The 14,056-nt window shown below is 39.5% G+C and overlaps 1 protein-coding gene across 3 annotated transcripts in view; it reads left to right on the top strand.

Annotated features, from left to right (window-relative positions):
* Nucleotides 1-8,430, top strand: part of klhl4 (kelch-like family member 4) — a 34,871-nt gene extending 26,441 nt beyond the window's left edge. For all 3 annotated transcript variants that reach the window (XM_061284363.1, XM_061284457.1, XM_061284319.1), the window contains 6 exons: nucleotides 286-472; nucleotides 550-774; nucleotides 2,329-2,491; nucleotides 4,929-5,141; nucleotides 6,842-7,013; nucleotides 7,258-8,430. In XM_061284363.1, the coding sequence (XP_061140347.1) occupies nucleotides 286-472; nucleotides 550-774; nucleotides 2,329-2,491; nucleotides 4,929-5,141; nucleotides 6,842-7,013; nucleotides 7,258-7,317 (1,020 nt within the window). In that variant the 3' untranslated portion in view covers nucleotides 7,318-8,430. The remainder of the gene's footprint in view (nucleotides 1-285; nucleotides 473-549; nucleotides 775-2,328; nucleotides 2,492-4,928; nucleotides 5,142-6,841; nucleotides 7,014-7,257) is intronic.
* The last annotated feature ends 5,626 nt before the right edge of the window (nucleotides 8,431-14,056 follow it).

Raw genomic sequence — 14,056 nt, 5'->3', positions numbered from 1 at the left:
GACACTGGCCCGATTGGATCAGTTTATTTCTTGAATAAACAGGATTAAATCAACATGTTCCTGCTTTTTAAATATTCAATATTCAATGTTTTCAGTTGTGGCCACTTAAATTGATCAGTTGTCATTGATCTTTTTTAACCACACTGCGCACATTATTTTGGGCATCAGATTAAATTCTTTAGATGGACTTTCTACCACCAAATTGTGACTTCTGCTGCGCACCGAGATTAATAGATATTTTGTCCGATTTAGTGCACTTGTGTTTTTTTTTTTTTTTTAATGCAGCTTATTGCTGATCTGGAAAACAACAAGATGTTCTCTGATGATCTGGAATGCCAAAAACTGTTGATGGAGGCCATGAAGTATCATCTTCTGCCTGAGCGCCGTCCCATGTTTCAGAGCCCAAGAACCAAACCCAGAAAGTCCACAGTGGGGGCACTTTATGCCGTTGGTGGGATGGATGCTACCAAGGGTACAGTATGACCCATTTACACCAGATATCCACACATAGCAAAGCAGTCGAGCTACAATGAGATTTGTGTCTTTTAGGTTCAACCACCATCGAGAAGTATGACCTGCGCACCAACACTTGGGTCCCACTTGGAGTTATGAACGGACGGCGGCTGCAATTTGGTGTGGCTGTTATAGAAAACAAGCTGTATGTAGTTGGTGGAAGAGACGGGCTCAAGACCTCCAACATGGTGGAGTGTTACAATCCAGTCAACAAAGTGTGGTCAACCATGCCCCCCATGTCAACACACCGACATGGACTAGGTGAGTGGACGTCCGTCTGGTTGGTTGGTCGCTCGGTCAAAGTGTTTTACAACCGTTATTGGTCCAAGACACCCATTTTATACATTAGAAAAAAAGTATGAAATGAAATCAATGAACTTGTCTCAATTGACTCGTTGTCTGTGATTTCCCAAAAAACAATTTGAAATGTGGGCTCACCAGACCACTTGTGGTCACACTTCAGTCCATTTTAGATGAGCCTTTAAGGAACCCAATCATGGGACCCCTGTTTTCAATGTACCTGTTCAATGTTCCAAAAAATAATTTTAGTTTAATTAATTTCATAAATTTATTTAGCATTTATCAACTTAAGTCCTTTATTTAGCGTCCATTTTTGGGAACGTGTTGCAGTCATCAAATTCAAAATAATTCAATAATTCAAATAATTCCAAAATAATTCTATCTATCTTCATTGGGATACATAGATAGACAGACAGACAGACAGACAGACAGACAGACAGACAGACAGACAGACAGACAGACAGACAGACAGACAGACAGACAGACAGACAGACAGACAGACAGACAGACAGACAGAAAAACAAAAAAAAACACCTTTTTTCATGTCATGTTTTTGTTCATTCAACAAAGTTTGAGAGGGATACAGGACATTTTCCGGATGTATGCTCCAACCGGTACCTGCTAACATGCTGTGAATTTGAAATTAAACATATCTTTAGAGATACACCTTTGATATATTCTATTTGCCCGATCAAAGCAATGTGGGCAGTGCTGTCCCGGATCTTCCTCAATCCTCCCTGCCCGACAAATCTCATATCAGAAGCGTTTTGATTCATGGTTGAAAGAGGTCTGGGTAACAGAACATCGAGATCTTGTCAAAGCTTCGTGGGGCCTGGGGTTTTAGTAAACCCGAGCACACTTTACACATCACCTAGGTGTTTCTTTGATGTTTCGTTCAGCCCAAATATCTGCCTGCTCTGATTGTGCCATGCTTATTTTCAGTGGAAATATATTTGCGCTGTACGTTTCCCAGTGTCCCCACAGCTTACAGGGGAAGACAAGGAAAAACAATTCATCTTAATTTCTCAAACCACACTAAAAGAGAGCTTCACCCTTCAAATTTGCTTCTTGACGACAGTGTTGATTTAATTCAGACCTCTCTTAGTTCAGCATTGTCCTTTGGTTCCTCCCACAAAAGAATTAAACTTTCACCACTTAGAAATATGTTGTGCGCTATTGTAAAACAGGCTTCCGCTGTGATTTGAGACCAAAGAAAAACAAGGCGGTTTCCTTATCTTCCTGTTTGAAAAGGTTTGCCCAGTTGCAGCTCACAATTTATATGTTGTTTAGGTTTCTTCTGTGATTTATGGTTGACTTAGGATGCCAAGCAAGCGTCACTGCAGATAGGTGCCACTACTAAATAAAATGTTATGATTATATTTGTAATAGTAGTAGTAATTGAAGAAGTAGCTTGCCATTACAGTGGAAGTTTTGCAAGTATGAGGTACATCCATGTTATCATGCACAGCTCTCAGTTTATTAGGCACAGCATCTGTCTTGGCTCAATATGTGCAGGTATTGCTGTGCTGGAGGGCCCCATGTATGCTGTAGGCGGTCATGATGGTTGGAGCTATCTCAACACAGTGGAGCGTTGGGACCCGCAGGCCCGACAATGGAACTATGTTGCCAGTATGTCGACACCACGGAGCACCATGGGAGTCACCGCACTCAATGGGAAGTACGTTGTTTGGCCTTTTCTGACCCTTGCCGACAGCCTGTGCAGGGCAAAATGCTGATTTATGCAATATGTAAGGAAAAACTTCCTGACCATCTGCTGCTTTGTTTCGAGCCTTGGGACAAAATTGATGGAATTGTGAGGTGGGAAAAAACAACTGGGAGGTGTGTGTGTGGGGGGGGGGGGGGGCTAAACCCCCCCAAAACATACCACATTCAGAGGACTCGAACAGCACTTGTAAATTATTAATACGTAGTGCGGCTTAAGAAGCTACTACTTAGTTTCAAGAGTTGTAATAAATATCGTGTCCTTACAAAGACAAGGATTTTAATCTAATTCCTACATTACATTCATTGACATATTGTGAAATAAAAAGCTCTCTGGTAGTGTCAAATAAAATGATGCATTATTAGTAAATTATCAATTAACTGAGTGAGTGAGTGAGTGAGTGAGTGAGTGAGTGAGTGAGTGAGTGAGTGAGCGAGTGAGTGAGCGAGCGAGCGAGCGAGCGAGCGAGGCTGATTTTCTTCAGGTGGCTTTTTATATCCACTGCATGTCTGTATGTAGGTCCGAGTAATGTTTTTCTATGCATGTGTTGTGTGAGCAGAAAGCCTAATTTGTGATGCTCGAGCCCACAGGTGTCAAACTCAAGGCCCGGGGGCCAGATACGGCCTGCCACATCATTTTATGTGGCCTGCGAAGACAAATTGTGCATCAAATTCGTGTGTCATTAGCAATTCTAGTAATGACTCATTACTAGAATTGCTAATTGTCTTCACTTTTAATAATATCTTTTTTTTTATATTTGACCAATTTTTACTCGTCTGATTTGAAAATGAGTTATTTGTCAGTTTGTTTTGTAGCTTTTACTGTATATAATATAAAGTGCTCATACATTTGTTTGGGTTGACAGTCATAATGGCCCTCCGGAAGAAGCTATGACTACAATGGGGCCCGGCAAAAAAACGAGTTTGACACCCCTGCTCTAGCCAGATTACCAAAATCTAGTCAGTCAATAACAATCATTATCAGATATTAAACCGTTACAAAAGTAAACAAGGACTGTACCACATCGGTTGACTGCGCTGGTTTAGATTGTAGTCTACTTTCAGGAATGCGAGTATGCAGTATTTGCACAATTTTATGTGAAATACTGGAAATGATGCAGCAGTAAACATATTAGATGCGTGACTTTAACGACACATTTAAACCAAATCAGTACTTTGTCTGACAATTCAGCCCCAGTATGTGAAAAGGACTGTAACAATAAAGCTCTCATGTGACTTTAAATATATTGGTGCTGAAAACCAAAAAAACAAAGACAAGATGCTAAGATGTTTTGTTGGAGCAAATGCAGAGTTATTTTGAAATGTAGGTCAAAAAAGACAACAAGGAAACTGTTTTCCAAGTCTCTATTGTCTTGCTGTTGGGCCTGCGGGCTCCCGGCTCTTAAAGCACTCGTGATGATTCTGGCTGGAAACATAGCCGACAAACTCTGCTTCTCGGCAGTGGGACGGTAGACTTGAATCATTCTGCTACTTTTCTTAACATCGGTGGTGGGACTTGCATTTGGTACCGGGGCCCTCAGTGGGGTCTTACCCAACTTAGTCCATGTCTCAATACTGTATTCCTACTAACGTTTCCATTATAGAAGCCGTCAGTACGATCCAAAAATACCACATAACTGGATACAAATGTGTCTTGTGGATTATTATCAAAATCAAGATTTATCCAATAATGTATTTTTTGTATTGATGTATGTTTATACAGAAGGAAGGTCGTTTCTGAATTGCGGTTTACATTATTACACAATCCATAGTGAGTTTTTCTTTTTATCTTGCACTCGCCAAATACTCTTAAAATAATTAGTAACCAGATAAATACCAGTATGAAAAGGTTTATTTCCATGAACCTCTTCCATTGCTTACATTTTCAAATGAACACTTCTACAACAATCCTAAAAAATCACAATGCCCCATCACTGGTAGGCTATTTTTGTAACGGCCCGCGGGCTACTCATGCGAACCTTGAAGGCTACCTGGTGGTGATCCCCATTTTAGAGAAAATTTGTTAGTTTTTATTTTTGTAAAAATGCTCCATTTATTTGAGTTTTTATTAGTTTTAGAATTAGTTTTAATATGTTATATACATGGAATATACATGGAATATTTGTTGAGTGCAAGATAAAAAGAAAATCAATCAAACTAGAGTTTTCAAATACCTGTTTGATCCTCTTTCTATGCGGATGTACTACAGCAGTACCAAAAAAATATATACATTCAAAATGACAAAGACACAACCAAAGTACAATTTCATTCTGATTATAGTTAGTTTTGTAAACATAAGGCGCTGTTGATTAATATTTTTTTATTATTATTATTACTTTTTAATCTCTTTCAGTAACTGAGAGCATTACACATTTGTGCTTTTATATTCCCAGATTGTTTGCGGTGGGTGGCCGGGATGGCAGCTCATGTCTGAGATCTATGGAATGCTTCGACCCTCACACCAACAAGTGGAGCATGTGCGCCCCGATGGCCAAGAGGCGAGGGGGAGTGGGTGTGGCCACCTACAATAATTTTCTCTATGCCGTGGGCGGACACGACGCCCCGGCCTCCAACCACTGTTCCCGACTCTCGGACTGTGTTGAGAGGTGGGAGAAATCATTTTCCTCCGGAGAACATGCACAGAGAAATGTTACACGAACAAAATTTAGATTTGCGCGAGGAATTCACTTATGGGTGTGGACACTGATGACTTTCTCTCACTGGAACAAAAGATGATTTGTTTCCCCAGCTGAGGTCATGGTTTCCATCATTTCGTATATTTCTTGTTGTCTAGCACCACCTGGTGGTCCCTATAGATATAGAAGTGAGCAGTTCCTTGCTCAGCCCCGCTCTCATGAAAATTTTATTTATGATATATGATAATATTCATATATCCAATATTATTAAAATAATGGTAATAATGCTTTAAAGTAGTGAATAAATAAGAATTATATTACCTGCTTTTGGGGTCTCTCCAAGTAGGAGTTGTATGGTTTATATGAAATGAAGTGTTGACAGACTCAAAGTAAATTTTCAGTTTTGTTTGAGTGGCAAATGGCAGCTATAAATTGTTATCTTTGTTATAATTATCCATTTGGCTTGTCCAAACACAAATATTTTAGGCATGTATGCATTTATTCTTTGTCACTTTTTAAATGTTATGACTTTGCACTTTGAAAATGCATTTATCATCTTGATTATTAATTATAATGGAATGCTTGAGTGATCTCCACAGATTGGGAAAGTAATTGAAAGCTGAGGTTTTTCTAGTAACTGTTTCATAGATCGAACATTTGCAGTGTGAGTCACTTTAACTAATTAATAAAATAAGTACCGTAATGTATGTATATGTATGTGAAATGAGATTTTACAGTGCGAACACGCAGCACTAGATATACAACAAAGCAAACTGCATTGCTCACGAAGTTAAAATCATTAAATGTAGTTCAAGTCATAAATCAATGACACATCACATGGGAGGACTTTAGACCGCACAAAACCAACCGTCAATATTATGCTCCCATATTTAATTTGACTCTTTTTGGACATATCGTCTGCCAGCTGCTAGTTCCAAGAGTTTCACTTTTTTTAGAGCGAAAAGACCCATTAGTGAATCCTATGGCCTCTGTGATTAAAAGAAAAGCAAAAAACAAATTACGCAGTTTGTTTTACTGTTTGACGATTAAGGCAAAGGGATTAATTAAAATTTAGATAATGCTTTCCAGTCACTGATGGTGAAGCAATATAGTCCCCTGGTTTGGGTGCAGACAGTGCAGATTCCATTTGCACTTAGTAAATGTGTGACTATGAGTGTGAGTGGTTGATTGTCTCGTTGTGTACCAACCAAGTGACTGGTGACCAGTCCAGGGTGCTCAGCTCACAGAAACCCTTGACATGATAAAAAGTATTCCGTTGTAGCAGTAGATACACAAAGTATCTTGCTGATAATCCTGAAAAGAAATAGTTTATTATTAAACAAAATGTATTGTACTTATACAACCGATCTGTAAGAAACAAATGTAAATACTGAACTAAAAAAAGTTAAATCCTCTGAATTACAGTATTATGCACAAGTTGAATATTCATTCAGTTATTCTTTTGTACTCCAAAAGAGGGAACCCACATGATACTCGTTCCACACTTTGAGAATCATTGCAAAGAAACTTGAGCTATCAAAAAGAGGATACATTTGAAAACATTACAATTTTGTATACTTAATTCCCAGGATTTTGGGAACTGCGTTCAGTATATTTCACAACGCTTGGAACGTAATTTAAAAAAAACAACAACATTTGTCTAATTACAGGTATGACCCCAAGACAGACACGTGGACAACTGTGTCCTCTCTCAGTGTTCCTCGAGATGCAGTGGGCGTCTGCCTGCTGGGTGACAGGCTGTACGCTGTGGGCGGATATGATGGGCAAGCGTACCTTAACACCGTTGAGTCGTACGATGCACAGAACAATGACTGGACCGAGGTACTATACGAATTTACATTGTAGCCATAACAAGCTCGGTACCAATAATTCTGAAATCATAAAGAAAAGTAAAAAATGCACATACTTCTCTATACCAATGCAAATTGAATGACTATTTGTTGTAGGCTTGTTTTAATTATCAACTGTGTTTTTCCAATCTTGTTTTCATCACGCTAGAGGCATAGTGAACTATTTGGATTCCTGAAATGAGAAACTGTATGTTAACCTATTTATTGTTCTGCAGGAGGTCCCTCTAAACATTGGCAGGGCAGGTGCTTGCGTGGTGGTGGTGAAACTGCCTTGAGCGCTTTTTGTCCCACGCCCGCTTGATATATAAACAAATGAAGAAGAGCGGCTCACCAAAACAACAAAGACACGTCCTCTGAGAGACACTTGTTTTTATCCTTACTGCTTTCCGGATTTTTGAGAAAATAAAAAACATGACCAAGTCCCCCCCATTCCATCATTGGCCCATGTGTGGGCCCACTCGGGAGGACTCACTCCCAAACTGGAATGTGCATTCTTGACATTCTCAACCGATCAACACTTTTCATATTCTTGGCCAAGCTGTAAAAGCTTGCCAAGAAGTTGATGTATTGCTTTGTTATTCTGGTTTTACAAAAAAGCAAAGAAAGCTCTGTGTAAGACGACATTTTGGTCACATCATCTGAACTACAGATTTATATGTGAACATTTTCTTATGTTTGTTGTCTCGACTATATATTTTTGGGCTACTTTTTTCCCTTTACAGCAATTCAAGCAAACACGTCACTGTGAATAATAAAAACAAGGATGGTATTATTTTTTTGGGTGGCTAATGTTTTAAAATATGTTGCTTCCTGTCAAGCCTGTCGCATTACAGAACATCAAAGTCATCTGCTTGTCCTTCAAAGTCTGGCAGATTGAATAAAAGTTTATACAATTGTGAATTACACAAAATATATCATATTGATATTTCACATCGCTACAATTGTGTTGATGAGTCCTGTTTAAAGCTGTGTGCTCAGATTACTGCAGTTATTTTTTATTTCTTTTGTGTGCACAAAGCGAAAGTATTAATATCAATATCGAGTTTATTGCGTATGAGACTGTATGAGACATATAGGATCACATATTGTTAGCGCTTGTTGTCCAAGTTTATGATACAATATCCAAGGCCTGACTGCCAAAACTGGGATGTTTTTATTACTGTATTTTATATATCCCACTCACGAGAATAAATAAAAGTAAGAATTTCTATTATTATAGTATGCTTCCTAGAGCAAATGTTACTATCTTTTTAATAATTTTGTACAACAAATTAGCATCTGAATACAATCGTTTAAGTTTACTACCTGTTCAAATCCATGTTTCAAGGTAGATGTGGAAACATTATTGCGGGAACATATTAAACATATTTACCCAAACGGCCTCAGAAGCTATTATGTCAGTTTTGTTCTTGGTGCAGCAATTTATAAACCAAGTATGAGTGCCTCATCAAGACACTGAGAACCAACTCCTCCTGGTTATCTCTTCTCCCTCAATCATTATTTACCTTCCAAATTTTACCTATATGTTCCAAAGTTTTCAAAGCTCCGCTACAAGCAACCTCCTCAAGATTGGGTGATATGGACTTTGCATACAAAATACTATTTTCAGTGTCAAGAAAGAAAATGTAATTGTGAACTTGTGGTTCTTATTAAATACACAAAGTATCAACGTGACAATAAAACCATTGTCACAACTTACAAGCCATGACAAACTAATAGTCAAACTGGTTTCCAATGCACCGACGGCATTTTCTTAACAATTAGGTTGCTGAGCATAGACTAGACCTAAAGCCATCTAAAAGCAGGTCTAAGTTATGGTGCCGATAGTGTTAACACAAATTTGGAGGATTTGATTGAGCCACGAGCAGATGCTCCGCAGAGTTCCGCAGACGAGTGTGGTGGATGTCATCGTATTCCATTCATAAATATAACAGCGTGCATTGAACCCCCTGAATTATTGTTGTAGAAAGTGCTTCATATACCCACTTCACAGGTTGAATATTCTTATCAACATTATATCACCTTGCTGTCATTTATAAAAGTACTGCGTACTGTGCGCATCTCTTTTGCACTAAAGTTTTAAGGGAATGAGAGGAGACACTTCCAATGGTCGGTAAGTCGGCTGTGTTCACTCCCACAATGGCGCAAACGCCCCTTTATACTTGTTTATGAAAATATCAAAAGAAACATTTGTCCACCCATGCGCACAGTTAGACTGCGCTTTACATTAGATATAAAAACATTTAAAATAGTTTTGCTCATTGTTTATCAATATTGATGAGATTCTGAAGAACACGTTCTTAGATCTACAGGAACCCCATGAAAGCACTGCTACACACAGTTAGCAGAATTCAAAGAATAATGTGTGATGAACCACATGAAATTTCATCAAGCTGATAAACAGTACATATTGGCTGAAAGAGTGTCAGTGGACATATCCAGACAGATTGATAGTTTGCATGATTGAAATTCCTGACACTACTATAACATGGTGTTCTGAGCAGACAGACTGGCGTGAAGCAGAGGAGGGCTGACATTTTTACTGAAACTTGACCAAACCAAAAGTAAAGCTCCAAATCTCTAACACACCCTACATTGTGTTTTGGTAGTGTGTTCATACCGCTTTTGTGGCGGAAAGCAGCCTATCTAGAGAGAAATTTGCATTTCAGCTTCAAGAGAATGAGAACGCATGCAAAATACCTGTGGCAGAAAATCTAGTTTTTAAAGGGAGATTATCAAAACGAGGGAAATTTATTAATAACATTTTTCTTTTATTGTTTTTTTTATACTTATTTTTTCATTTTTATTTAATTTCTTTAAAGCCCACCACACACGCGCGCGCTCGCTCACGCACACAATGTGATATTTGGTTTTATCATTACTTATGAGGGGGGAGAATCACAGTCACACGCACATATGGGCGTGCGCACGCACGGGCACACAGTCGCACAACACCCCCCTAGGCACTGTACCACCCCAGCTGTAATGCACTATGAAGTGTGATGATTAAAAAGTGCATGCAATAAACTCAAACGTCCCATGAGGGTTCTGCCTTGCAACATTTACAATGAAGGAGCATTAGACTACGATCACTCATTAATTGAGCGCGCTTCTGCACGGTGACATTGCCATATTGTAAACGATCAAGAGAGGGTGCTGTTGTACCGCAGACAGTGTCACGCTTGCCCACGACGCACACCAGATCACCGCGATGATTACCGTCAAGTGACATTAAGAAAGCCAAGGACGAATACTTGAGCTAATCACCCCGCAAAAATATTAAAATGATGAAATGACAGGAAATTGGAAGCAGAGGTGTCTTCTTTCTTCTTTCAAATGAACATCTTCCTCAGTTTTAAGGAGAAGCCTACAAGCAAAACGACTCTAGAGATGATTTGTCAATTTTTAAAGGGATGGTGATATCACAGACTTTGAAACAGTCGTGTGTAATTGCTTGACAAAAGCAGACAGATCGTGCTATTTTGGAGCTCTGTTCCCAGGCCTTTTTTCTTATATATAACTCTTTTGTCTACCTCTCAGTTTATTTATTTTGTGCGACAGTGAGCTGCAGGGATGAAACGAGGTGTGACAAATAAGCAACAAGACACCACGAGTCGGAAGCAGTTTTATATCAATCGCGAGTCTTGCAAGAGTATTTATTTATACAACATATTTTTGAGCTTGGAAGAAATTAAAAACTAAATATTCCTGTAGTGCAGAATTAGCCAGCCGGCTAATAGTGGGAGATTTGCTAAAGTGGACCTTGTGTTTTGTCTATTTGAATAATTAATGAGGAAAATAAACGGAGTATGAGTTTCCTTTAATGACCTACTGTGAAAAGCACAGTCAAACAGTCCATTTCGGGGCGGTGGTTGAATAGGAAACAAGCTAGAATGGAAAATATAAATCATTTCTTCCAGGGTCATCTTGGAACCATTGTTCGCTTTAGGTACAATTTTAACTGTTTAACAAATGTAAAAAGGCGTTGAATGGGGAGTCGTTCATCTTGTTCCTCCAAACAACACTTTTTTTGGTCCTACTTGTTAAAACTTTCAGTCTGTTTGTCCCTGACACTAGTACATTAGTAAAACGATATGTGGGGAAAAAATCAACTGCCTGGCCTCATGTTTCCCCTTCCATTTGATTAGCAAGAAACCAAGGCATCAGAGTGCCCGTATACTTCTCCGCCCTGGAGTCGCTTATGTGGTGTCTTATTTTTTTTTCCAGTAAAGAACAAGGGTTATATTTACATAATGTTTTTTCTTTGGGGTTAGAAAATTCATATAAACAGACAATCAATCTTCGAATATATTTGAGAACAGATCCATTAGGGAATAAGAATGCAGAACATAAAGCTATTCCATGCAAGGTTAAAACAAAAGAAAATGCATTGAAAATAAAATGTAAGACTGACGGATTGACAATTACAGTTTGGTTCGGTTTGAAGAAATGACGGACTGACCATGATGGATGGGTGCCCAGGCCGTTGACGAATGATGGTACATCTAAAAATGTGGTATATTGCCCACCTGTGAAACCTACCAGTCAGAGACAGAAGGAAGGCATGCCTGACCATTGCTGCATTCATACTTCAAGGCATGATGCCCAATTAGGATTTTTTTTTGTTTCTGTTAAATCCAATCTTTTTATGTTCTCATCCACATCCCAAAACAACTTTTAATGTGAACGGAACTCGTTTGTGATGTGATATGCATGCGTACAAAAGACAAGATAGTGATACACACAAAAAAATGACATAAGTATAAATATTCCTGCATATAGGGGCTCATCTCTGACAGACAGAGGCACAAGGAAGTGAAAATATTGGAAATATTTGGGGGAAATGAGGTGACACATTTTGATATTCTCGTTTTTCATGGAGATGTCTACTAAAAATTGACTTCATTGTCGCGTATAATAAATGCTGAATTACGACTGTCACCACAATTGTCAAAAGTAATATTAAATTAAAGTCAAATACAAAGTCAACACTGTTACTCAAAACAACCTTGCAGATTCACGATAAATTTTATGTAGTATGTCTCCTAAGCAATCTGCCCAATCCGCATTAGGGCATTGATGATGTATAGCTATGAGCTATGTATACTGCAGATGCATCTCATACATACCCAATACAGATCCACCAACAAACAAGGGCCGCGGGTCTGATTTGAATTGTGTTTCAGTCTGTCATTCATTGACTGCCACCCTCACGCTGACCTGTTATGTAGGGCTGCAGAAGTTTTACGGAAACTATGGTGGAATAGCCATCACTCGTTTGCCAACTACAGGCATATAACTAGCAAACAGAAGCAGAGCAAAGGGACCTCAGGCTGCTGGGAGTATTCAAATGCCATGTACAAATTGCAACTCTTTTTGGTTTTTAATTGACTAATTGTGAATTTCGCACATTTCAGTGTGTATATAAAATGTATTTATGAATTTAACTTTCGGGGTACTTAGGGGGGTCTTGAAACACTTTATGATGACCGTTCATCCGTTCAGCTTCCTCCACCAAATCTAAAAGCTACAAAAACACGACTGTGGGGAAGAAGGGTTTATATGTCACAAAAAATAAACTGCATGTAGGGGATTATCTTCACCGCAGGGACAAAAGACAAGGTAGATCCTTGTACAAGTTCTTCAAGAAATTGTCAAGCTAAAAGAAATCAGTGTCATGCAAGCCAAAGTAAGCCCAATAACACAGCACTTTTGACGTGCAGCACTGGAGCCATGTCAAAAAAGATACAGTATGCTTGCCTCTTTCTTTTTGGCTGTTGGCAAATTGATTTTATACTATCCCCGCAATTTGTGCGTGTTTGGGGGGGGGGGGGGGGGGGGGGGGTCAATGTGATTGCATTCATAGATTTCTACTACACTGACATTCGAAATGCATGCTCCTGTCTTGCTATCTACACTGAAATGGGTTCAAGAGCTACAAAAGCAACTCCAGCCTTTAAGCCACACTAGCGGCGATAAAGTAGATAGCAGAGCTTTCATGAGTCCACATACAAAGAATGACAGTTGCTACTCTTGGCTGATCAAAGGCGGCAAACGAGTTCTGTCGAACTTTCCTCCCGCCATCCTTCCCCCTTGGAAGCCTGTCTCTATCTAATGATTGTTGAATTCATTGTCATCTCATTATCTTTGAAGAGGGGAGCGATCCCTCCCGTACGAGTGGGCACCATGTCTCTTGCCATCAGACGGGCCGTGGGATTGCTGAAGCGCGTTCTCATCTTATTAAATTGAGTGAGCGATATCAGACACGTCCCATCTGCCCAACGCTTTCACGCACATGCCGTCATGCTTGAGTCACACGGGCCGATACGGAGATGCTCCACACAGCCCATCTGTAACAAGGAGAGGCTGGTACCATGAGCAGGCTGGGACTCAAAATCACTGCATTTTTGTTCATCTCACTCTCAGTGAAAGAAAACCTTTGAACAGCGGGTGGTCTAAAGAGCTCTTGACATGCATCAATAGTGTTGCAACACATGAGGCAAATGTGGAGAGTGGTTGGTTCTTGATTGCACCATTGGACGTAGGAATACGGGTACGCCTGCATCCCCCATCACAGAGATCCTCTCGAGCAAGGCACTCGCCATGTGTCGTTGTTCGCTTGCTTTGCTCATTGCTAAATGGGGTAAATACAGAGCTCGTATTCAAAGTAACGCATGTTGTATTGTCAATAAGTCTCGCACTTGCAGCTGGATAATAATAAAATGTCCTTATTTGTTATTACCTCAGATTTCTCTAACCAAAAGTACCATTTTCCTCCGATGTCACTAGTTCACAATATCACAGTAGAGACAGAACAGCATTTTAAGACATCTTTTGACAAATAGCAATAAAAATTGATCCTGACTTGTCATTCAATTATGGACTGACACTATTTTCCGCCATCTCACTGTTGTGTCAAAACGCAGTATGAAATGTACCGTAAAAATGCAGTTTGATTCCAAGGAGCGATGAGAGACATGCCATTTTGGGGGGGGGGTGGGGGGCACATGCCTC

The sequence above is a fragment of the Syngnathus typhle genome, linkage group LG1 (genome assembly GCF_033458585.1).
Source record: "Syngnathus typhle isolate RoL2023-S1 ecotype Sweden linkage group LG1, RoL_Styp_1.0, whole genome shotgun sequence".
NCBI lineage: Eukaryota > Metazoa > Chordata > Actinopteri > Syngnathiformes > Syngnathidae > Syngnathus > Syngnathus typhle.
Note: the sequence above shows the minus strand (reverse complement) of the source record. Positions and strands in the feature narration are given on the sequence as shown.